At 46.1% G+C, this 22,991-nt stretch overlaps 1 protein-coding gene and 1 long non-coding RNA gene across 9 annotated transcripts in view; one reads left to right on the top strand and one right to left on the bottom strand.

Annotated features, from left to right (window-relative positions):
• Positions 1-22,991, bottom strand: part of LOC141077161 (uncharacterized) — a 392,656-nt gene that overhangs the window by 183,082 nt on the left and 186,583 nt on the right. The gene's annotated exons all lie outside the window — the stretch shown is intronic.
• The window catches only part of SCMH1 (Scm polycomb group protein homolog 1), a 148,830-nt gene that overhangs the window by 21,173 nt on the left and 104,666 nt on the right, over positions 1-22,991 (top strand). For 7 of the 8 annotated variants that reach the window (XM_073564161.1, XM_073564159.1, XM_073564160.1 and 4 more), the window contains one exon: positions 18,063-18,133. In XM_073564161.1, coding sequence (XP_073420262.1) covers positions 18,063-18,133 — 71 coding nt within the window. Of the gene's footprint in view, positions 1-7,145; positions 7,168-18,062; positions 18,134-22,991 lie in introns of those variants that run through there. The other variant, XM_073564163.1, reaches the window with a different exon arrangement.

The raw sequence follows: 22,991 nt of genomic DNA, 5'->3' as shown, positions 1-22,991 counted from the left end.
TGATCCCCCATGCGACCTTCCGCACCCTCTCCTTGCCGGGAAGGTTGCACACTGGATGGGCACAAGCCTCCCGCTCATGATGGGCCTTCATCATGTTCACGTGAAAGGCCTTCCTCCTTCCACAGGCGTGGTCCAGGGTGACCAGATAGGTGACAGCGTTGAGCCGCTGGTGCACGAGGTATGGACCCTCCCAGACCGCCTGAAGCTTGTTTTGAGGTACGGAGACCAGTACCCACACCTTTTGACCCACCTCGTAGGTCCGCTCACAAGCATTCTGGTCGTACCACCACTTCTGGTCAGCCTGGGCTTGGGCCATATTGTCATGCACCAGCTGTGTCAAGGCCGTCATTCTGTCCCGGAAGCGCACGACATACTCAATGACCGACACTCCAGAGGTAGCCAAATCCCCTTCCCATGCTTCCTTCACCAGAGCAAGGGGCCCCCGTACACATCGCCCGTACAGGAGCTCAAAGGGGGAGAACCCTGTTGAGGCCTGTGGGACCTCTCGGTAGGCAAACAGCAGGTGTGAGAGATACCGCTCCCAGTCTCTCCCGAGGGAGTCGACCAACATCTTCAGCATCTGCTTTAAGGTGCCATTGAACCGCTCACACAGGCCATTGGTCTGTGGGTGGTACGGGCTGACTACCAGATGTTGCACCTGTACCTGCTTACAGAGAGACTCCATCAGCTGCGACATGAACTGGGTCCCTCGGTCGGTGAGCATTTCCTGGGGAAACCCCACTCTGGAGAAAATCTCCAGTAAGGCAGTGGCCACTTTGTCGGCCCGAATGGACGACAAAGCTACCGCCTCCGGGTACCGGGTGGCATAGTCCACTACCGTTAGTATGAAGCATTTCCCGGAGCGGCTGGGAGTGGACAGAGGTCCAATGAGATCCACAGCCACCCTCGAGAAAGGCTCTTCGATGATGGGCAGAGTTACCAGTGGGGCTTTGGGGCGCCGCCCCGCCTTCCCCACCCTCTGACAGGTGTCACACGAACGGCAATAGGCAATCACCTCGGTCCTCATTCCTGGCCAGTAGAAATGCTGAGCTAGCATGGCCCTGGTTTTAGCGATCCCTAAGTGTCCGGCCATGGGAATCTCGTGTGCGATCCGCAACAATTCTGCCCTGAACGGATAGGGTACCACTAACTGTCGGTCCCTGGGCCACGCCTCCGGTGAACCCTGCTGGACCGTCACCCGGTACAGCCATCCCTGGTCCCAGACCACTTGCTCGCGGTCGGACTCCAGGGGAGGCTGTGCCGCCTGCTCCTTGAGAGCTTTCAGGCTAGCGTCAGCTTCCAACGCTGCCTGAAATCCCTGACTCGATGTGGCAAGAATTGACGAAACTGCCACCTCCTCTGTCAGCTCCCCGGGATCTGTCTCCTGGCCGCTGTCTGGCTCGGCAGCCACTTGGTCGGAGAGAGGGGAACCGTCGGACCTCCGCGAGGCTCCTTGGGCTCCGGCGCTCCTACTCCTGGTAACAGCGGCCACGACCGCTGAGACCACAGGTAGCGCCTGCTTCCCCTCGGCCCCCGACCAAGTCAGGCAGACTTCCCTGGCCTCCTGACATCCCGGATGTGGGGAACTCCTGCCCTAGGGTCTTACCTGGTGGCTCCTCTCCTGGGACGCCCCCTCCCCCCATGGCCTGTTCCTCTTTCTGCAGAGGAAATCGACTCAACAGGCTGGATTCACTTAGGGGCCCTACACTGCCCATAGCAGCCCCTCTCTCCACCTCTGAGCTCTCCCCTGCAGGCTTCTCACCTGTCCTCACTGTGAGCCCTGTGTGTGTAGTGTCAGTGCATGGCTTACCATCAGGTTTCACTCCCTCCTCCACTGTTGGAGGCACATTCAACACATTAACATTCACAGTAGAGTCATGACATTCTTGGGGAGCCGGACTTGGGGGTTCAGTGGTCACCCACGGAGTCACTAGCCGCCCCAAATCGGTCCCAAGCAACACATTGGCAGGAAAATTTGGCATTACTCCCACCTCCATTGTTGGAGGCACATTCAATACATTAGCATTGGCAGTCACAGTAGGGTCATGACATTCTTGGGGAGCCGGACTTGGGGGTTCAGTGGCCACATACTGAGACACTAGCCGCCCAAATCGGTCCCAAGCAACACATTGGCAGGAATATTTGGCGTTACTCCCACCTCCCGCATTCCCCTCCTGGCGCCCCAGTCCAAAAACACCTTGGCGACGGGCAGCGCTGGTTCAACACCTCCAATTCCAGAGATGGAAAGGGTTTTCCCAGGCACCAAGTCTTGAGGGGACACCACCTCAGGACTTACCAGGGTTCGTTCAGCGCCTGTGTCCCGCGGTCCCATGACCGCTGAGCGGCCGATGGTGACGGGTTGGTAATTGTCCAGGGACCTCCCACCACCCCCTCCCACACACAAAACAGTGGACGGTTTCTGGGACAGGGATGGGGCCTTATGGCGCTGGGGACACGCAGCCTTAAAGTGTCCCGGCTGGTTGCAGTGATGACAACGTCTGGGTTCTGCTCCTGGCTTGGAGAGGGCAGCAGGGGGGTACACCCCTTGCACTCTGGGGGCTGGGTGGACAGGGGTAGGACTGGGCTTACCCCCTCTCCAGGTGCTGCTGGCAGGCTTCTTCGGCTCAGGGGCCCTGTTGTTTTTCATACTTGTCTGCCAGGGCGGCTGTAGCAGAAGCCCCCTTTGGTTTCCGGTCACTGAGGAACTGCTGGAGGTCCTCTGGGCAGTTCCACAAGAACTGCTCCGTGACAAACAGTTCCTGGACCTCCTGGCGAGTGGTGAGCTCTAGACCCAAGGTCCAGTGCTCCGCAGCTCTCAGCAGTGCCCGCATGTGGTCGGTCCAGGTGTCCTTGGAGCCCCGCTGCAGGCTCCGGAACTTCCTGCGGTACGACTCCGGGGTGAGGTTGTAGTGCTGGATCAGGGCCCGCTTGATGCTGTTGTAGTCCTGTTCCTCCACGGCAGGTAAGTCCCCCAAAACTTCCAGGGACTTACCCCTCAAACGGGGGGTCGGGTACCTTGCCCACTGATCCAGGGCCAGATGGTGTTGGAGGCAGCTTCTCTCAAAGGCCAGCAGAAAGGAATCCAGGTCTCCATCCTTTTCAAGCAGGGGGAAGTCCTTCGCCCGGACCTTGGAAGCCTTGGTTCCTGGTGGGGCTGGAGCATCCAGCGAGAGCCCGTGCTGAGCCATCTCCAGTCGGTGCCGGCGCTCCGCAGCTTCACGGCGTTCAGTATGCTCACGCTCCGCTGATCTCTCGGCCGCCGCTTGCTCACGCTCCGCTGCTTTCTCTGCTGTCGCCAGGAGTCTGTCATGGGCGGCGTCGTTACCAGCCTCGAGCTGTGCCATAGCCGCTTGGAAAAGGGCCTCCGATCTGGACAGGCTGGGGTGGGCAGGTGGTGGGCAGTCCACTGTGGGACTGAGCACGGGGGTCTGGCTCCTTGGGAAACCCTGGCTGAGCTCCCCCTCGCCTTCATTGGTATTGTCCTCCACCACCACCTCATAGACCATAGCATTGGCCTCCCCCTTTGTCCTACTCCTGGTGCCTTCCGCCATCTTGGGAACCTCTGGTTACTGACACAGCTGCAACCCTGGCCTTGCACACAACTTATTATATTTGCACTCTGACCGACTAGTGCTGGGCTGACCTTAAGACCCCAGCAGTGAAAGTTACCGCTGGTAGTCTCTAGTGTCTGGGAGTAGGGGTCCCACGCACACTATTACTCTGATCCCACCGCTTGCCACCAAGTGTGGAAGAACGCACACAGACCCGTTCCTCCCACGTCACCACCGTGTCGTAACTACACAGGCACAGCTCTCCGGCGCCCCCTTTGTCTCTCAGGTGAGTAAGGGAACTGCACCTAGTGCAAATGGTCGCCGAGGAGGAGGTCCTGTTACCCGCTCGGGGTTCTAAGATTCGTGATCAGAGTAAAAGCATCAGCCCAAGATTAAGTTTATAGTTTAATTGCCTTAAGGGCGCACTAGATAATTACAGAAATATACAGTAAATTTGCAGTCAGAGAAAAGATATAACAAAAGGGTACAAGACTTAAGATATTAAGCTGGAGGTCAATTTACCAGATTGTAGGGTCATGTGGGTGCTGGGGAGCTCTGCAATCCACAGGTACAAGAATCTTACTTGCCGGACAGACCCCCAAAGCATGGGCCGCTGCTCCCCTCAGCAGGTCTGTCCCCAGGTCCTTCTTAGATAGTCATCGTCCGGATCTTCTGTGTGAAAGAATGAATATCTGCCAGGGCTGCTTGTATTTACTAAGTACACAGCACCTGGGGGTATAGAAGCAGTTAACTGCCTGTAATTCCTGAACTTAGACCAAAATGGATGCCAAGCTCAGACATGTGGCCCCATATCTAAGATGGCGGCTGCTCCTTCATCACAGTCCTGTGAAGGGAAATCTTATTGCTTTTGCAAACCAATGCATTTTGGACAGTTGTTTGATTACAAATTTGTCGAACAGTTTGGAAAGGGCCCTTTTCTGTTTCAGTATGACTGTGCCCCAGTGCACAAAGCAAGGTCCATGACGGCATGGTGATGTGGAGGAACTGGACTGGCTCGCACCCTGGACCTCAACGTCATCAAACACTATTGGGTTGAACTAAAACAGAGATTGTGAGTCAGGCTTTTTCATCACTGTAAAGAAAAGCTAGAGAAAAATGAAGTACCAGGCGATGAATAGTAAAATCAAATATAAATGTTATTAAATATCAAAAAGCAAGATAAAAAGCAGTACATAACAATAACACTTATTCCAAGACCGTGCATATAGGAAGGGGTAACCCCTTTAGAAGTGAAAGTATCAGGCATTGGTATGAAGCCTTAATATATTTTAAACCTCTGAGTGAGCCATCCCAACCAAGTGAAAAGAGCAGGTCACAAAAAGTAATAAGCATAAATACCAAGGGAAAAAGCTTACCAGGGTTTCTAGAATAACTAGGTGGTGACCCCAAGCTGGATGTCCACCCCGACTCAAGTTTCACTGGTACAAACGCCGCTTTCTCAAGGGGATAGTATCAGTGTGAAAATAGGACCTTAAAAAAGCCACGGTGACGTATCACATGGTCTGAATAGACCAGCCATCATGGCACATTCAGCGCATGCGTAATGCGTACGTCAGTTCATACAGCAGTCAGGGCTTCATGTGCCACAGCGCACGCGCGGAGAAGAAGTTCCCAGGAGTGCATCGGAGACCTAGAGACGCCTGGAGCTCTCCTGGGAATTTCATCACTGTGTCTGACCTCACAAATGCTCTTTTGAAAGAATGGGCAAAAATTCTCACACTTTCCAAAATCTTGTAGACTGTCTTCCCAGTAGAGTGGGAACAACGAATTCCATAGTAACGCCTATGGATTTAGAATGGGATGCCATAAAAGTTCCTATAGGTGTAAGTGTCCCATTACTTTTGTCCATATAGTGGACATGAAATGCCAGTCGCAGACAGTACATGTCAATCACCAATTGGCTAAAATACTGTAAACAAAGATGTGCCCCAGCTGCTGCAGAACAATTCCACAGTGATCCTCTCTTACAATTCCTGGCATTGCTCAGCAATGGTAAATAGAATTTGTAACATTTTCTGAATAAATATTTTCTCCATAAACCCTTCAAGCTTCATTAAACACAAGCTACTTTGGCTGTGTTTTGGCATTGTTTTAATGACATAGACTTAAGTTACGTTTTAATTGGCCACATTTTAAAATTTTATAGTGTCCTATTTTTCCCCATCAGTGTTCAAAAACATTGACTAATATATTAATATCAAGTGAGCTAGTGCTGCAAATCATCAGAATACACTGTAATTACGGTATATCATAAATAGTGAATAGTCGAATAAGGCCCGATTCACATCACGCATTGTCCACCTTTTGAGACGGGTACAAAAGCATGCATGTTTACACTTTTGTGCCCACCTCAAGAAGGCCGGCACTGGTGAAAAGGAGGTCAGACGGAGCCTGAGAATGTTGGGTCTTTTCATCTATTGTTTGGTAGCAATTAGATCATAGAAAAATTATCTTATTCCTAATTAAATGGAGAATTAGCTATGAGCCTCCATCAGAGCGCAGTGCCAAGTGTACAGTGTGTGGTAGATCGTCTCACTCGTCTGCACATGTAGGAGTCACGGGAACACTGCGGCTTTAAGGATGTACTTGGTTTATTAGAGCATAAACCAAGTTTTAAGCACAAAATAAACACATCCCTCTGGGAAAAGCAAAACAAAATGGTAGCAATACATGCAGTCCTTGCATTAATGGGGTTCAGCCCACTCAGGGTTAGCAATGTCCTTTAACAAACACCACGTACACAAACCCTTTCCTGGAGTCCTTCCTCTTCAGACACTCAGCAGCCCAGACTGCCTCTAGTGCCCAGATATTTTAGCCCAGACCATGTGACTCCTCACCCATGTGACTGATCACATACAGTATTTGTGACATCACACAGGTCCTATCAGCACATGGCAATGCCTGCTCTGCAGGTGGAGATAAGGTGGACACCCTCCTACCCACTCTATGGATGTCCACAAAAAACCTGCCCATTTATGCAACTTTAGCCTAAGCCTCAAAACACTTGAGTGTGCTGGAGGAAAATACTCTGGCTTGATATCACTGACCTCATTAAGCGTAGTGACACAGCTCCCCTCCAGTACTTTACCAGTGACTGTCACAAGGGATAGTGTGCACCTTGTGTTCTTGGTTGACAGTTAAGCAGATTATTGATCATTTAGAAACGTGGCTTCCTGTGTAACATACCAACATTTCTCTATATTTAGAATATTTAAATGATAATGGGTATGTTCATGATGTAGCCATTTGCAAACGGTACCATAATGACTCCTTGATGGATAAAATAGTTGTGATATCTAAGTGTGTGTTTCCTTTCTTGTGGTTATCTATTAACAAAGTGTAAACATGTAGGTACCTAGTGCAATGAATAATTTACTTCTGGGCGGGTAGTACAGTTCTGTTGGTAGAAGTATGACTGTGAGTCTGCTTGTCTTGTGAGTCCTCCAATCCGTCCCTATAACTGGCGATTGAGCGTACTGATCCTCCTCTTTTTATCCGGCATAGAGGATTAAAGAGGACCTGTCACTTGCAATAAATATGTAGGAGCAAAAAGAAAACCAATGCCAGACTCAGGACAACAGTGGCAATTTGACAGGTAAAGAAAATTATGTATCAATGGCAAGTATACATACATAAAGACCATTAATGATTAAATCTCAGGTCAGGAAGTGTTCAAGACAAAGTAAAATATCAATTTTATTGACAATTAGCTGAAGAGCCCGGCGCTGCCCGGGCATAGTAACTAACTACGGTTAGTTATAACAAATTATAATGATTATTTATATGTGTGTGTGTATATATATAATATGTATATAGAGCTGAGTGTATAGCTCCACCCACTCCGCATAGCCACATTCACTATAATATCCCACATCATCCCGTCAGCCAGAGCCACCGGACTACTACTCCTAATATCCCACATCATCCCGTCAGCCAGAGTCACCGGACTACTACCCCTAATATCCCTCATCATCCCGTCAGCCTGGGGTCAGAACCAGAGCCACATTCACTATAATATCCCACATCATCCCGTCAGCCAGAGCCACAGGACTACTACTCCTAATATCCCACATCGTCCTGTCAGTCAGAGCCACCGGACTACTACCCCTTATATCCCACATCATCCCGTCATCCAGAGTCACCGGACTGCTACCCCTAATATCCTACATCATCCTGTCAGCCTGGGGTCAGAACCAGAGCCACATTCACTATAATATCCCACATCATCCCGTCAGCCAGAGCCACTGGACTACTACTCCTAATATCCCACATCGTCCTGTCAGTCAGAGCCACCGGACTACTACTCCTAATATCCCACATCGTCCTGTCAGTCAGAGCCACCGGACTACTACCCCTAATATCCCACATCATCCCGTCAGCCAGAGTCACCGGACTACTACCCCTAATATCCTACATCATCCTGTCAGCCTGGGGTCAGAACCAGAGCCACATTCACTATAATATACCACATCATCCCGTCAGCCAGAGCCACTGGACTACTACTCTTAATATCCCACATCGTCCTGTCAGTCAGAGCCACCGGACTACTACCCCTAATATCCCACATCATCCCGTCAGCCTGGGGTCAGAACCAGAGTGCTAAGTGGAACGGTCCTAACTTCCATACTGGAGATCCCTTTAAGAGAGGCCTGGTGTCAGAACCAGATCACAGAGTGGATTTTCCCTCACTTCCATACCGGGGATCCCTTTAAGAGAGCCTGGGATCAGAACCAGAGCACTGAGTGGATTTGCCCTGACTTGCATACCAATGATCCCTTTAATAGAACCCTGGGGTCAGAATCAGAGCGCTGAGGGATTTGCCCTAACTTCCATACAGGAGATCCCTTTAAGAGAGCCTGGGGTCAGTACCAGAGCATTTGAAGGCAATTGCCCTGACTTCCATAGCGGAGATCCCTTTAAGAAAGGGCTGGAGTCAGTACCAAAGTGCAGAGTGGATTTGCCCTAAATTCCATACCAATGATCCCTTTAAGAGAAACTGGGGTCAGAACCACAGAGCTGAGTGGAACGGTGCTAGCTTCCTTACCGGAGATCCCTTTAAGAGAGGCCTGGGGTCAAAACCAAAGCGCTGGATGGATTTGCTCTGACTTCCATACGAATGATCCCTTTAAGAGGGAAGAAGTGCCTATATGATGGAGGATGTGTATATGGGCACAGGAGGGGGGGGATTCATTTCTGTCATGTGCTCCTGTCTGGGGGGAGCAGACAATGGCTGGGAGCTTATGTTCCCAGGGATGCTAGATTTCTCCCACCCAGTCAGTGTCTGCAGAGGTGTTGTCGAGTTGGAATACTTGCTCCTAGCAACCAGTCACAGCTCAGCTTCTTTTAACCTGCTCTGGTGAAATGAGAGATGTTTAGTAATTGGTTGCAAGTAAAACTGTTGCTCATAGCAAAAAATCATAGCTCAGCTTCTATTGAACAGCTCTGTTGAAAGCTGCTTCGTGATTGGTTGGGGATACACACATACACACACACACACACACACACACACACACACACACACACACACACACACACTCAGTTTTATATATAGAGATTCATGTTAAAAACACTGTATATAGTACCAGTACATCTGTGCAGGTGTATACCAAGGTTTGTTAGTGCAGTTCACAAGATTTAATACTCCAGTGATTAGAATATAGAATATATTAGTTATAATTAGAGTTGAGCGACTTTGGTTGGATCGGGTTTCATGAAACAAAATTTGAGTCGGATGAAACTGGTCCGACTAGGGCAAAAAAGTCGGAGTTTTGTCCGAAACCCGACCCCAATGCAAGTCAATGAGGAATAAAAGTTGGCATTGAGTGGATATAATTATAGTTATAATTATGAAAAGCACCAATAATTGGTCTGCATAGCACAAATGTACAGAATATATACTCCGGAATTAAATGCAGTTCCTAATCATTAGTGCTAAAGTACACAGCAACTATATTGGAACATAACCTTGACTGGCGATTCATATTAGAACCACCATAATTTATAACCTAAATATAATGAATATATATATAAAGATAGTTAGGTGTCATTTTTATGATCATTAATACTCAAGTGGATGTCAAGTATGAGTCATAAGTTGAAACTGCATGTAGTCAAAAGGATAAATGTTTACCTTAGAGAATCCACTGAGAAGGCCTGCGTCCTTTCACCCGACGCACGTTTTGCTCTGCTTCTTCCATGGGAAGTCTAATATACCGGTACATGTTATAATTATGCATATGCGGACACTGAAATACGGCTGTCTGACCATGACCTTAATTTATCTGTAATAAGTCATAAACACTACTGCAAGGAAATTAACATCATATCTAGTTTATTCTACTTAAGTTGTAAAAGGAAATTTGTCTCAAGCTGTTTGTCACCTAATCTGAAAGTAGCATAATGTAGAGAAAGTCCTTGACTCCAGTGCTGTGTCATTTACTGTGCTGCTTGCTGTAGGTGTAATAAAATCATTGTTTTCTCAGCAGGAGATTATCACTAGAGGACTAATAAAATTGCTACCACATAGTCCTCTATATTCATGAGCTCTGTTTAACCCTGCCCCCACCACTGGCCACTTTCTGCCTAATCAAAATGTACACAGAAAGCTTCCAATCAATGGTGTGCATACCTCCCAACCGTCCAAGATCCAATGGGAATTTGGGGAGTTTATCCTGCAAGGTCAGGGGTATGTCCCAACTTCAGCTGTATCCGTGTGCTAAAGTCACCGATACAGTTGAACAGGACTGTTGAGTAGGGAAGTGATGGGTGATAGGTGTGTGTATCACAGCTGCGAGTGTGTTTGTGTAAGACCTGAGTGGTGTCTATCAGAGCTGTGTGCTTGTGTGTGAATTGTAGAGCTGTGTGCGCATGTATGTGTGGCAGAGCTGAGTGATTGCATGCTAGTGAGGGCATTATACTGTGGGTGAGTGTGGGACTGTTTAGGGAGCACTGTGTGGACCATGAAAGGGATATCATGCTAATGGACTTCACTAGGAGCAATTTTTATGTGTGGGTACATATACAGCAGTGGTCATAGTTAGGGTATTGGCTTAGCGTGTAAAATTGCTGCATCGCTATTTGCACCACCATATGTGTTCCTCTTTCTTGTTTCTAAAAGTTGGGCAGTATGGTAGTGTGGACAGGGTTGCACAGAGTTCAGCATTCACAGAACTGGTACATCTGCAGCAGATAAAACCCTGTGTTTATCAAAACTGGAGTAAGCAACCCAGTTATACATCTCTGGAATCAGGTTCTCTGCCCCTTCATCATGGTGCTCTTAGATGGGGTAGAAAAAACCTGCTGTCAGATTTCCTTTTACAACTGCAGCATGATTATCCCACTAGATATGACATGACTTTCCTTGCAGTAGTGTTTTTCACTTACTGCTACATTAAGACCAGGTTCAGACAGCCATTTTTCACTGTCCGTGTATGGACGGCAATGCATGGACTAACCACTGGTCTCCTAATCCGAACCAACAGCCTCGTATACAGTGGCATAGAAAAGTTTGGGCACCCCTGGTCAAAATTGTTGTTATTGTGAGCAGTTAATCAAGTTGAAGATGAATTGATCTTGAAAAGGGCTAAAGTTAAAGATGACACATTTTCTTTGTATTTTAGGTGCAAAAAAATAACAAAAAGGAAAGTGGGCCAATGCAAAAGTTTGGGCCCCAAAGGTTTCAGACCTTAATTAGCCTGTTAGGGTTATGACTTGTTCACTTTCATCGTTAGAAAGTGCCAGGTGATGGAAATTTCTCAGCTTTATAAAAACCAAGCCTCCTCTAACCTTGTGCCAAAAACAGCAGCCATGGATTCTTCTCGCACTCTGAAAATGGTGGAGGTCCACAAAGCAGGAGAAGGCTATAAGAAGATAGCAAAGCGTTTTCAAGTTGCCCTTTCCTCAGTTTGAAATGTAATTAAGAATTGTCATTTAACAGGTACAGTGTAGGTCAAGATAAGGTCTGGAAGACCAAGGAAAATTTCAGTGAGAGCTGCTCCTAGCATTGCTAGAGAGGCAAATCAGAACCACCGATTGACTGCAAAAGACCTTCAGAAATATTGAGCAGACTCTGTAGTTGTGGTACATTGTTCTACAGTTCAGAAACACGTGCACAAATATGGCCTTCATGGAAGAGTCATGAGAAAAAAACCTCTACTGCGTCCTCACCATAATATTTAACATCAGATGTATGCAAAATAATATTTAATTAATCTGATGCATTTTGGAAACAAGTCCTGGGAACCAATGAGGTTAAAATAGAACCCTTTGGCCACAATAATCAAAGGTACACTATGTTTGAAGCAAAAAGGGCACAGCATTTCAGGAAAAGAACATCTCGTCAACCATTAAGCATGGGGTTGTCTTGCAGCCAATTTCACGTTGAACATTTCACTGGTAGAGGGAAGAATGGATTCGAGGAAATTTCAGCAATTTATTGATGCAAACATAACACCAGCTGTAAAAAGCTTAAGTTGAAAAGAGGATGGCTTCTACAAATGGATATTGATGCTAAACACACATAAAAATCCACATTAGAACTACTTCAGATGGCCCTCACAGTCCGCTGATCTGTACATCATTGAAAATCTGAGGCTAGACCTCAAAATAGCAGAGCATGCAAGACGACCCCGGAATCTCACAGAACTGGAAGAATTTTCCAAAGGTGAATGGATGAAAACACCCCAAACCAGAATTGAAATTATTATTATTTCTTTATATAGCACCATTGATTCCATGGTGCTGTACATGAGAAGGGGTTACATACAAATTACAGATATCACTTACAGTAAGCAAACTAACAATGACAGACTGATACAGAGGGGAGAGAGGACCCTGCCCTTTCGGGCTTACATGCTACAGGATGGTGGGGAAGGAGACAGTAGGTTGGTGGGTTGCAGCAGTTTCGGTGTTGGTTGAGGTGAGATCACTGGTAGTGGTGAGAGAGAAGGAGGTAGCGGGGTCATTGCAGGCTGTAGGCTTTCTTGAAGAGGTGGGTTTTCAGGTTCCGTCTGAAGGATCCAAATGTGGATGATAGTCGGACTTGTTGGGGCAAAGAATTCCAGAGAATAGGGGCTATTCGGGAGAAGTCTTGGAGGCGGTTGGGTGAGGAGCAAATAAGTGTGGAGGAGAGAAGGAGGTCTTGGGAGGACCGGAGATTACGTGAGGGAAGGTATCGGGAGATTAGTTCAGAGACATATGGGGGAGACAGGTGATAGGATAGATGGCCTTGTAGGTCAGTATTAGTAATTTGAACTGGATACGCTGAGGGAATGGGAGCCAGTGAAGGGATTTGCAGAGGGGAGAAGTGGAGGAGTAGCGAGGAGAGAGATGAATTAGTCGGGCGGCAGAGTTAAGGATGGACTGGAGAGGTGCGAGGGTGTTAGCAGGGAGTCCACAGAAAAGGATGTTGCAGTAGTTGAGGCGGGAGATGATGAGGGCATGCACAAGCATTTTAGTAGACTGAGGGTTGAGGAAAGGTCGGATTCTGGAAATATTTTTGAGCTGGAGGCGACAGGAGGTAGAAAGAGCTTGGATGTGCGGTTTGAAGGACAGGGCAGAGTCAAAGGTTACTCCGAGGCAGCGGACTTCCGGTACTGGGGAAAGTGTGATGTCATTAATTTTTATAGCTAGGTCGGGTAAGGCCTGTTTCACACTTCCGTTTTTTCAAATCCGTCAAAATCCGTTGGTTTCCGTAAAAAAACGGATCCGCCATTTTTTTTCAGGATCCGTTTTTTTTGTCCCATAGACTTCCATTAGTGGTTACCGCGGATCCGTCAAAAAAACGGATCCGTTTTTTTAAAAACGGATCCGTTTGCATCAGTTTCCGTCAAAAAAACGGAAACGGATCCGTTTGGCGGACACAAAAACGGAAGTGTGAAACAGGCCTAAGGAAGATCTGAGAGATGTAGGAAAGATGATGAGTTCAGATTTGTCCACATTGAGCTTGAGGAAGCGAGAGAAGAAGAAGGAGGATATGGCTGATAGACACTCTGGAATTCTGGACAGCAGAGAGGTGATGTCTGGGCCAGAGAGGTAGATCTGGGTGTCATCAGCATAAAGGTGGTAGTGGAATCCGTGGGACTTTGAGTTGCCCCAGACCAAGTGTATAGATAGAGAAGAGTAGGGGTCCTAAAACAGAGCCTTGGGGGACTCCAACAGAGAGAGGAAGGGATGAGGAGGTGGAGTGGGAGACGCTGAATGTGCGATTGGAAAGGTATGAGGAGATCCAGGATAGGGAAAGGCCTTTGATGCCAAAGGAGGAGAGGATCTGTAGTAGGAGGCAGTGGTCAACTGTGTCGAATGCAGAGGGCAGGTCTAGAAGCAGGAGTATAGAGTATATAGAGTATTGTCCGTTTGATTTGGCTGTAAGTAGGTCATTAGTAATTTTGGTCAGGGCTGTCTCAGTGGAGTGATGGGGGCGGAAACCAGATTGTAGATTGTCAAAGAGCAAGTTAGATGATAGGTGGGAGGAAAGTTCAGCATGGACGTGCTGTTCCAGGAGTTTTGAAGCGAATGGGAGCAACGATATTGGGCGATAGCTGGACATAGCGGTTGGGTCGAGGGTTGGCTTTTTAAGGATAGGTGTGATTGTGGCATGTTTGAAAGCAGAAGAGAAGGTACCGGATGTTAGTGATAGGTTGAAGAGGTGGGTTAGGGATGGGATAAGTGTGGTGGTGAGGTTGGAGATGAGATGGGATGGGGTCGAGTGCACAGGTTGTGAAGTGCGATTTGGAGAAGAGACGACTAAGCTCCTCTTCAGTGATGTTGGAGAGTGAGGTTATGGGCATTGGTCTGGCATACAAAGGGGTTGTGGTGGTTGAGTGATGAAGACGTGCCTTGTTTGGTCAATCTTGTTTTTGAAGTGTGTGGCAAAGTCCTCGGCAGAGAGGAGGGAGGTTGGAGGAGGTAGTGGTGGGCGGAGGAGGGAGTTAAAAGTTTTGAATAGCTGTTTGGGGTTGTAAGATAGGGAAGATACGAGGGTTATGAAGTAGGCCTGTTTAGCATAGGTGAGGGCAGATTTGAAATCGAGTGTTGCCTGTTTGAATGTGGTGAAGTCATCTTGCGAATTTGTTTTCTTCCAGCGCCGCTCTGCAATCCTGGACACTTGCCGGAGCTTTTTAGTGGTGTTATTGTGCCAGGGTTGTCTGTTGATACGTTGCATTCTGCCATGAACGAGAGGGGCAACCACGTCAATAGCTGATGCAAGAGTGGCATTGTAGAAAGCAGTGGCACTGTCTGTGTCATGGAGTGAGGATATGGATGCCAATGGTAGAATAGAGTCAGAGCGCGTGGGTATCTAGGTGCGCAAGGTTTCTGCGGGGGTGCGCATGTTGCTGGACCTGGGTGCCTGGTGAGGAGGACAGGGATGAGAAAGTGAGTAGATGGTGGTCAGATAGAGGGAGAGGGGAGGTGGTGAAGTTAGAAAGAGAGCAGAGACGGGTGAAGACCAGGTCTAATGTGTGTCCGTCTGTGTGGGTGGCTGAGGAGGACCACTGAGTAAGTCCAAAGGATGAAGTAAGGGACAGGAGTTTGGAGGCTGCTGACTGAAGGGTATCAGTGGGGATGTTGAAGTCACCCATGATGATAGTGGGGGTGTCAGTTGAAAGAAAATACTCTTGTCTGGCTACAAAAAGCCTTTACAAACTGTGATACTTTCAAAAGGGGTGCTACTAACCATGCAGGGTGTCCAAACTTTTGCATTAGCCCATTTTCTTCTTAGTAATTTTTAAAATGTAAAAGATGAAAATACATATATTGTTTTGCGTAAAATACAAAGGAAATGTGTCATCTGTAACTTCAGGCCCTTTAGAGATTATGGCTTCTTCAATTTGCTTAACTGTTCACAATAACTGTAATTTTGACCAGGGGTGCTTAAGCTTTTACATGCCACTGTATGTCTTTAAGAGGCATGTCCCTCCTCATCTAGAACGATTTGGCTCCCCACAGTTTGAAAAGCAGTGATTTTGAGAAATTCCAATTCTACTTCATTGTGAGTGTTTTGCCACAAAAAGCTTTATAAACTAGACCACTGCATTCAATTATTGACTATAATGCCAGTCCATTACAGTACAGCGAAATACTTCACTAAGATGCATCGATGACAACTGATCGCACACACGGATGTTACTTTCAACATTTAAATTATTTTGGACGTGTAATAGATGCCCTATGAGGCTGAAAAGTCATTAAGTGGTAAATGAGAAGATGCTATTGTGCTAAACCCTGTATTAGTTTAAAAACAAGAGAAAGAGACATACTGTGCACCAGGGAATCACCAATATGTACAAATTGTGAAATTCTTTATTCAGTTGATCACAGAAAATACACACCACAAGTTAATAAAAACAATTAAAAACAAGGACACAAAGCCCCCATCTGATGTTACAATCCCCCTGAACACTGAACGGCTGGAAACACAATATACCTGAAGGGGACCCAGACGAAGCCACGGAGGTGGCGACACGCGTTGGGCTTCTGCCCCCTGACTCTCTGGTTTGGTAAACACCCTGGTCATGCTGAATTTATCTTGCTTGGCTCTTTTTATTATTGAGCTATTTGCATTGATCTATTTCTGATGCCTTGGCATTCTATTGGTCTGATCTATTTCTTTTGCTGTGTATAGAATCATTTCCTTTCATTGCTGCAGGTAGTTCTGAAGATAATAATACCAAAGAATTTGTGTTTGCAATCATTTTCAGGAAGAAACTGAGTATTATCTGACAGAATTGCAGGGGTGTCAATACTTTTGGCCACAACTGTATTGGTGATCCCTGGTGTATCTTTCTCTCGTTTTTACATATATCTTTTGACATACTCCAGGCTTGTATCCCATTGTTTATATGGATCTGATGGTGCCCTCCGCCCCCTCTTTTCCCACCCTGTATTAGTTTTTGGAGAGTGATAAAAATGAAACAGGATTTACTCAGAATTTTAATTGCAAGGCCAAACAACAGCTCGGCAGACAAGTGACATCATCCTAAAGCACGGTGTGATGCAATCTTTCCAGGGAAAGCTGCTGCTAGGGAGAGAGAGAATGCTTATTATCATCTTATGATTATGTTTTGCTGATATAGCCCCATTAATTTCACAGCACATTAATGATATCATCATCGCTGTCCCCATTGGAAATCACAATCTATATTCGCTATCAGTATGTCTTTGGAGTGTGGGAGAGTAAGGTGCCCAGGACGGTAGCCATGGGTGAGCTGATGCTCCATAATGTCCTGACACTTTACAAACAAATCGTGTTCCAGTCCATAAGTGTCGTAAATTGTACTCACTTGACCTTCGCTGTCTCCTCATCCTTTGGTCCAGGACCGGCTTCACACTCATCAAGGCACATGAGGTTCTTTTAACAAGTTCAACTTTACTGGACAGTTCAAATACATCAACCTTTAACACGCAGTATCGGCCATAGCACCCTCAGGTTCCTGTTTCATCAACACAGTACTCTTCAAGCATTCAACTCAGACTGTCCCTGCCCCTGTTAGCCCTGAGTACTCCACATTCGGCAACGTAGCATTCCTGAGATGCGTTTAGTTTCCCCTCACGCTGTTCCCTGTCCGGCTGCCTCTGTATGGAAGGGATTAAGGTACACTCTTAAGTGCCTAGTTTGGGCTGTAGGTCTCGGACGTTGCAGGAAGGTCCGCTTGAAATTTGGTAGGACTTCATTCTGCCAGAATGATATGTACTTCATGTGCCTCCAGCCCACTGCACCTTGAACTTGATCTTGCCACAAATTTCACACTTACTCTCACCTGCTAATCCAGGAGGTAGTTCCCCTTATTTACTTGACATAACATCCTCCAATCCTGGGCTGATCCCAAACATTCAATCATTTCATACACTAATAAGACCCACCACTTCGTATTCTGCTCTGTCACTGTTCTGGGCCCCAACCCCTAATCTATACCTAAAGTCACTGTCTCTATCTTAAGAACTAAACTATGTCCTATACTTTCCCTACCTCTGAGCTGAGTACCAGAGTTACCTTAGGCATTACCTTACAGTACCCACACAGCAGCATCAGTACCTATAACACTACTCATTAGTAACACTACACTCTATACATTTTACATCTCACATGTCAGAAAACGCAATAATATCACATCAGTATTCAAACTACACAATTTGTTGTCTTCAGGGACAGGTACACGACAATCTGTCACACCCTTTCAGGAGTTAAAGCGGTGTATCTTGAAGAAACCTACACAAGCACAGGGAGAACATACAAACTCCTTGCAGATTATTGTGAACGGTGGGATTTGAACCCAGGACCCCAGCGCTGCACAGTTAACAGTGCTTACCACTGAGCCACCGGCCCACTGTGATCAGCTTGTGACTATAAGTGTGGGCAATGATTGTCTCATACACATAGCTATATTACTGATCGGTTTTGTATTGTATGAATCCTAAATGATGCAATATGAAGAGAATTCTATGTCCCCTATTTGGATTTAATAGTAGATGTCTGACTTTTTTCCTGTACAGGCCACTTCAGTTGGGAAAAATACCTGAAGGAAACTGGATCTCAGCCGGCCCCTCCTCACTGCTTCAGACAGGTGAGATGCACAGGAGACTCCACATATGATTGCAAACTCTACCATATCAATAATGTATTTGCACTAGCTGAAGAGCCCGGCGTTGCCTGGGCATAGTAACTAACTACGGTTAGTTATAACAAATTATAATGATTTTATATATATAATATAGCTGAGTGTAGAGACCTTCCCACTCCGCATAGCCACATTCACTATAATATCCCACATCATCCCATCAGCCAGAGCCACCGGACTACTACCACTATTATCCCACATCATCCCATCAGAGCCACCGGACTACTACCCCTAATATCCCACATCATCCCGTCAAAGCCACCAGACTACTACCCCTAATATCCAACATCATCCCGTCAGAGCCACCTGACTACTACCCCTAATATCCCACATCATCCCGTCAGAGCCACCGAACTACTACCCCTAATATCCCACATCATCCCGTCAGCCAGAGCCACCGGACTACTACCCCTAATATCCCACATCATCCCGTCAAAGCCACTGGACTGCTACCCCTAATATCCCACATCATCCCGTCAGAGCCACCGGACTACTACCTCTAATATCCCACATCATCCCGTCAGCCTTGGTTGAGAACCAGAGCACTGAGTGGAACGGTCCTAACTTCCATACTGGGGATCCCTTTAAAAGAGGCCTGGCGTCAGAACCAGAGCACTGAGTGGATTTGCCCTGACTTCCATACCAGTGATCCCTTTAATAGAAGCCTGGGGTCAGAATCAGAGCGCTGGATGGATTTGCCCTGACGTCCATACTGGGGATCCCTTTAATAGAAGCCTGGTGTCAGAATCAGAGCGCTGGATGGATTTGCCCTGACTTCCATACTGGGGATCCCTTTCATAGAAGCCTGGGGTCAGAATCAGAGTGCTGGATGGATTTGCCCTCACTTCTGTACCGGGGATCCCTTTATGAGAGGCCTGGGGTCATAGCCAGAGCGCTTAATGGAATTGCCCTAACTTCCATACCAATGATCCCTTTAAGAGACCCTGGGGTCAGAACCACAGCGCTGAGTGGAACAGTCCTAATTTCCATACCAGGGATCCCTTTAAGAGAGGCCTGGGGTCAAAACCAAAGCCCTGGATGGATTTGCTCTGACTTCCATACCAATGATCCCTTTAAGAGGGAAGATGTGCCTACGGGATGGAGGATGTGTGATGGGGATATGGAGTGTAGACCCCCGCCCATTCCGCATAGCCACATTCACTATAATATCCCACATCATCCCGTCAGCCAGAGCTACCAGACTACTACCCCTAATATCCCACATCATCCCATCAACAAGAGCCACCGGACAACTACCACTAATATCCCACATCATCCCGTCAGCCAGAGCCACCAGACAACTACCACTAATATCCCACATCATCCCGTCAGCCTTGGTTGAGAACCAGAGCACTGAGTGGAATGGTCCTAACTTCCATACTGGGGATCTCTTTAAGAGAGGCCTGGCGTCAGAACCAGAGCGCTGAGTGGATTTGCCCTCACTTCCATACCGAGGATCCCTTTAAGAGGGGACTTGGGTCAGAACCAGTGCGCTGAGTGGATTTGCCCTCACTTCCATACCAATGGTCCCTTTAATAGAAGCTTGGGGTGAGAATCAGAGCGCTGAGGGATTTGCCCTAACTTCCATACAGGAGATCCCTTTAAGAGAGCCTGAGGTGAGTACCAGAGCATTTGAAGGCAATTGCCCTGACTTCCATACCGGGGATCCATTTAAGAGAGGCCTGGGGTCAGAATTAAAGCGCTGGATGGATTTGCTCTGACTTCCATACCGGAGATCCCTTTAAGAAGGGCCTGGGGTCAGTACCAAAGCGCAGAGTGGATTTTCCCTAAATTCAATACAAATGGCCCCTTTAAGAGACCCTGGGATCAGAACCACAGAGCTGAGTGAAACTGTCCTAACTTCCATAACGGGGATCCCTTTGAGAGGCCTGGGGTCAGTACCAAAGCCCTGGATGGATTTGCTCTGACTTCCATACCAATGATCCCTTTAAGAGGGAAGATGTGCCTACGGGATGGAGGATGTGTGATTGGTATATGGGCACGGGAGGGGGATTCATTTCTGTCGTGCTCTCTTTTTTAATCAAATAGATTTTTATTCAGGAAAGCATATTAGGATACATATTTTCCGAAAGCAATCATTTCTCAAATTAACAACCCCATATAATAACATCCCCCCCCCCAAAACCCTATTAGACCGCTTGTATTGTCCATATAATCTTCATCTGCATAGAAAAATAAAGGTTAGTAATATCCTTCCACCATTCGTAGCATTACAGGTAGTACCCCACATATTCAACGTGCCTCGAGGCCCCCCAACATATATCCGAAAACCTTAGCCAAACTCTAGCCATGGCGTCCATAGCTTATCATATAGCACCAATTTCCCTCTTTTTTTTTGTAAACCCCCTTTTCTAGCATAATGGTATGCTTCAAATATTTGAGATACAGTATTCTCCTCTCGACGGCGGCTCCTCTTGTATCCAATTTCTCGCAATCACTTTCCGAGCCATATAGAGCAGTCTGGCTATCGCTGTCTTCATAGTATTATCCACTCTTATCTCTTCCACATCACCCAACAAGCATACCACTGGGCCCTTTGGAATCACACATTGTACGCTCCCTCTACCCGACAGAAGACCACCGTCCAGAAAGAAAACGTCGGGCACATCCACATCATATGGAATATACCTGCACCTTCGTTTCGGCACTGGGGACATTCAGACGTGGGTTTTAGTCCAGCCTTGAACAGGACATTCGGGGACTTGTACACTCTGTGTATTATATAGCGCTGAGACAATCTATACTTCAGGAGTGGACATTACACAAAATGGCTGCGTAATATACCGGCCAATCAATTTAGAAGGATAAAGAATTGCACTTCCAAGGATGACTACGCTTCTTAATCTGAAATACTCAGAAAAAGATTCCTAGAGAAAGGATACCCAAAAAAATTGATATCCAGCACACAAAAGCACAGTGGAGAAATCCCGCAAGAAACCCTCCTTATACAGAAAGACAGAAAAGGGACAGAGAAGAACAAAGCATTTAATTTTATAACGACTTATAATAATTGTCACAAGTCAATCAAAAAATGCCTTCATACACACTGGCACTTACTTCTAAGTGATCCAATATTAAAATCCATTGTACCTGATAGACCAGGAATTACTTTCCGCAGGGCGCCAAACATTAAAGAGATAATAGCTCCTAGTAGGCTCAAACAGAAGACAACCACGAATTATGCCAAAGTACTGCAGAAAAAGATATCAAAATGTAGAAAAAATAGATGCCTTTGTTGTCGGAGCATCCAACAGACAAGCAGCTTTAAATCCGCATCAACGAATGAATCCTTTACCATTAAACATGACATGAATTGCTCTACAGAGTTTGTAATTTACCTGCTTGAGTGTCCATGTGGCATGCAGTATGTTGGCAGAACTATCAGACCACTTCATGAGCGGCTAAACAAACATCGTTCAAATATAAAGAGTGGGTATAGAGCACATGGAGTGTCATTCCATTATGACACGTATCATAACAGAGATGCAACAGCAATCAAGATAACCCCGATCGATCATATAGCAGTGAATATACCCAACAGATTCGAGCTGCTCAAAAAACGTGAAAAATATTGGATGTTTAAACTGGACACATTAAAACCGAGAGGGCTAAACATAATTTCAGAACTAATATAAATTATAATCCCCCAACCCCCCCCCCCCCCTCTCTTGGTCACATCCTGAGTGGGTAAGAAAGGCGCACCATAGTAGGAGGAATTCCTGCATCCTTATGTCACACACTTAAGCAAACCTCACTTTATTTTTTCATTCTATCTTTTTTCATTTTATTTATTTTTTCGTCTGACTACTTTCTTGATCGCACGGGTATATCTAAACAATTAATGTCTCACATACACCTAATGACACATTTATTTTGTTTAAATATATATCAAAGTTGGTATCCTATCTAGAATTTCACAATTCCCTAATTTAATATGCATAAGCTCATAACAATTTCTAATTTTTCCTGATGGTACAAAAGACAATGTCATTTATGCCTGCATGGAAACCTGTGACTTTCCTGGGGACTAGAACCCAGGTGTGCTAGACCAAAAGACACACGTTTCATGGGTGACACCACCACAATTAATATATAAAATAGTGACCATAACTATACGGAAGATGATAGATACTTTCTTCAGGCCATTTTTAATAATACGATTATATAATAGTAATTTTTAGATAATTCTTTATTGATAATAAATAAAAATAAAAATAAAAGTTTTTTAAAAGCAGTTAATTTTAGAAATAATCCATTTTATTTAATAGTGGCATCGCTCCTTGATTCCCTCCTACAAAACAAAAATAAAGAAAATTGTTCATTGCAATTTTTTATAATAATTTTTTAACAAACCATAGTATCACATATTTAACAGGATAATTTTGTGAAAAAATAGTTCATAGAACCTATGTTCCAAAGGCACTGATACCAGCAGAACGGTGGAGCTCAACATAAGTCACAAGAGAAAACAATGAAACCAGTAAACACATGGGTTCTACTACCCTGAAAGTCGGGAGATAATGTTTTAAAAAATTTTTTTTTGTTTTTGCATTGACAGTCTGGATACTTTGGCAATGTTTCCGCTGCAATTTTTATGAAGGTCTTTATATCATTTTACTGGTAGGATTTTTATGTACATTTTAGCAAGTATTTTGAAGGATTTTCTTGTTTTATTATGTTATTTGTGTGAAATTGTGCCAAAAATGCTGGCCCCTCCCCCAGTGATGACCATTATGACATCATATGTAAACAGAACACACCCATAATTGCTAATGGAAGGGGC

This window comes from Dendrobates tinctorius, unplaced genomic scaffold, assembly GCF_039654945.1.
Source record: "Dendrobates tinctorius isolate UK_male_01 unplaced genomic scaffold, ASM3965494v1 ptg000015l, whole genome shotgun sequence".
NCBI lineage: Eukaryota > Metazoa > Chordata > Amphibia > Anura > Dendrobatidae > Dendrobates > Dendrobates tinctorius.
The sequence above is the reverse complement of the archived record's forward strand: the minus strand, read 5'-3'. Positions and strand labels throughout refer to the sequence as shown.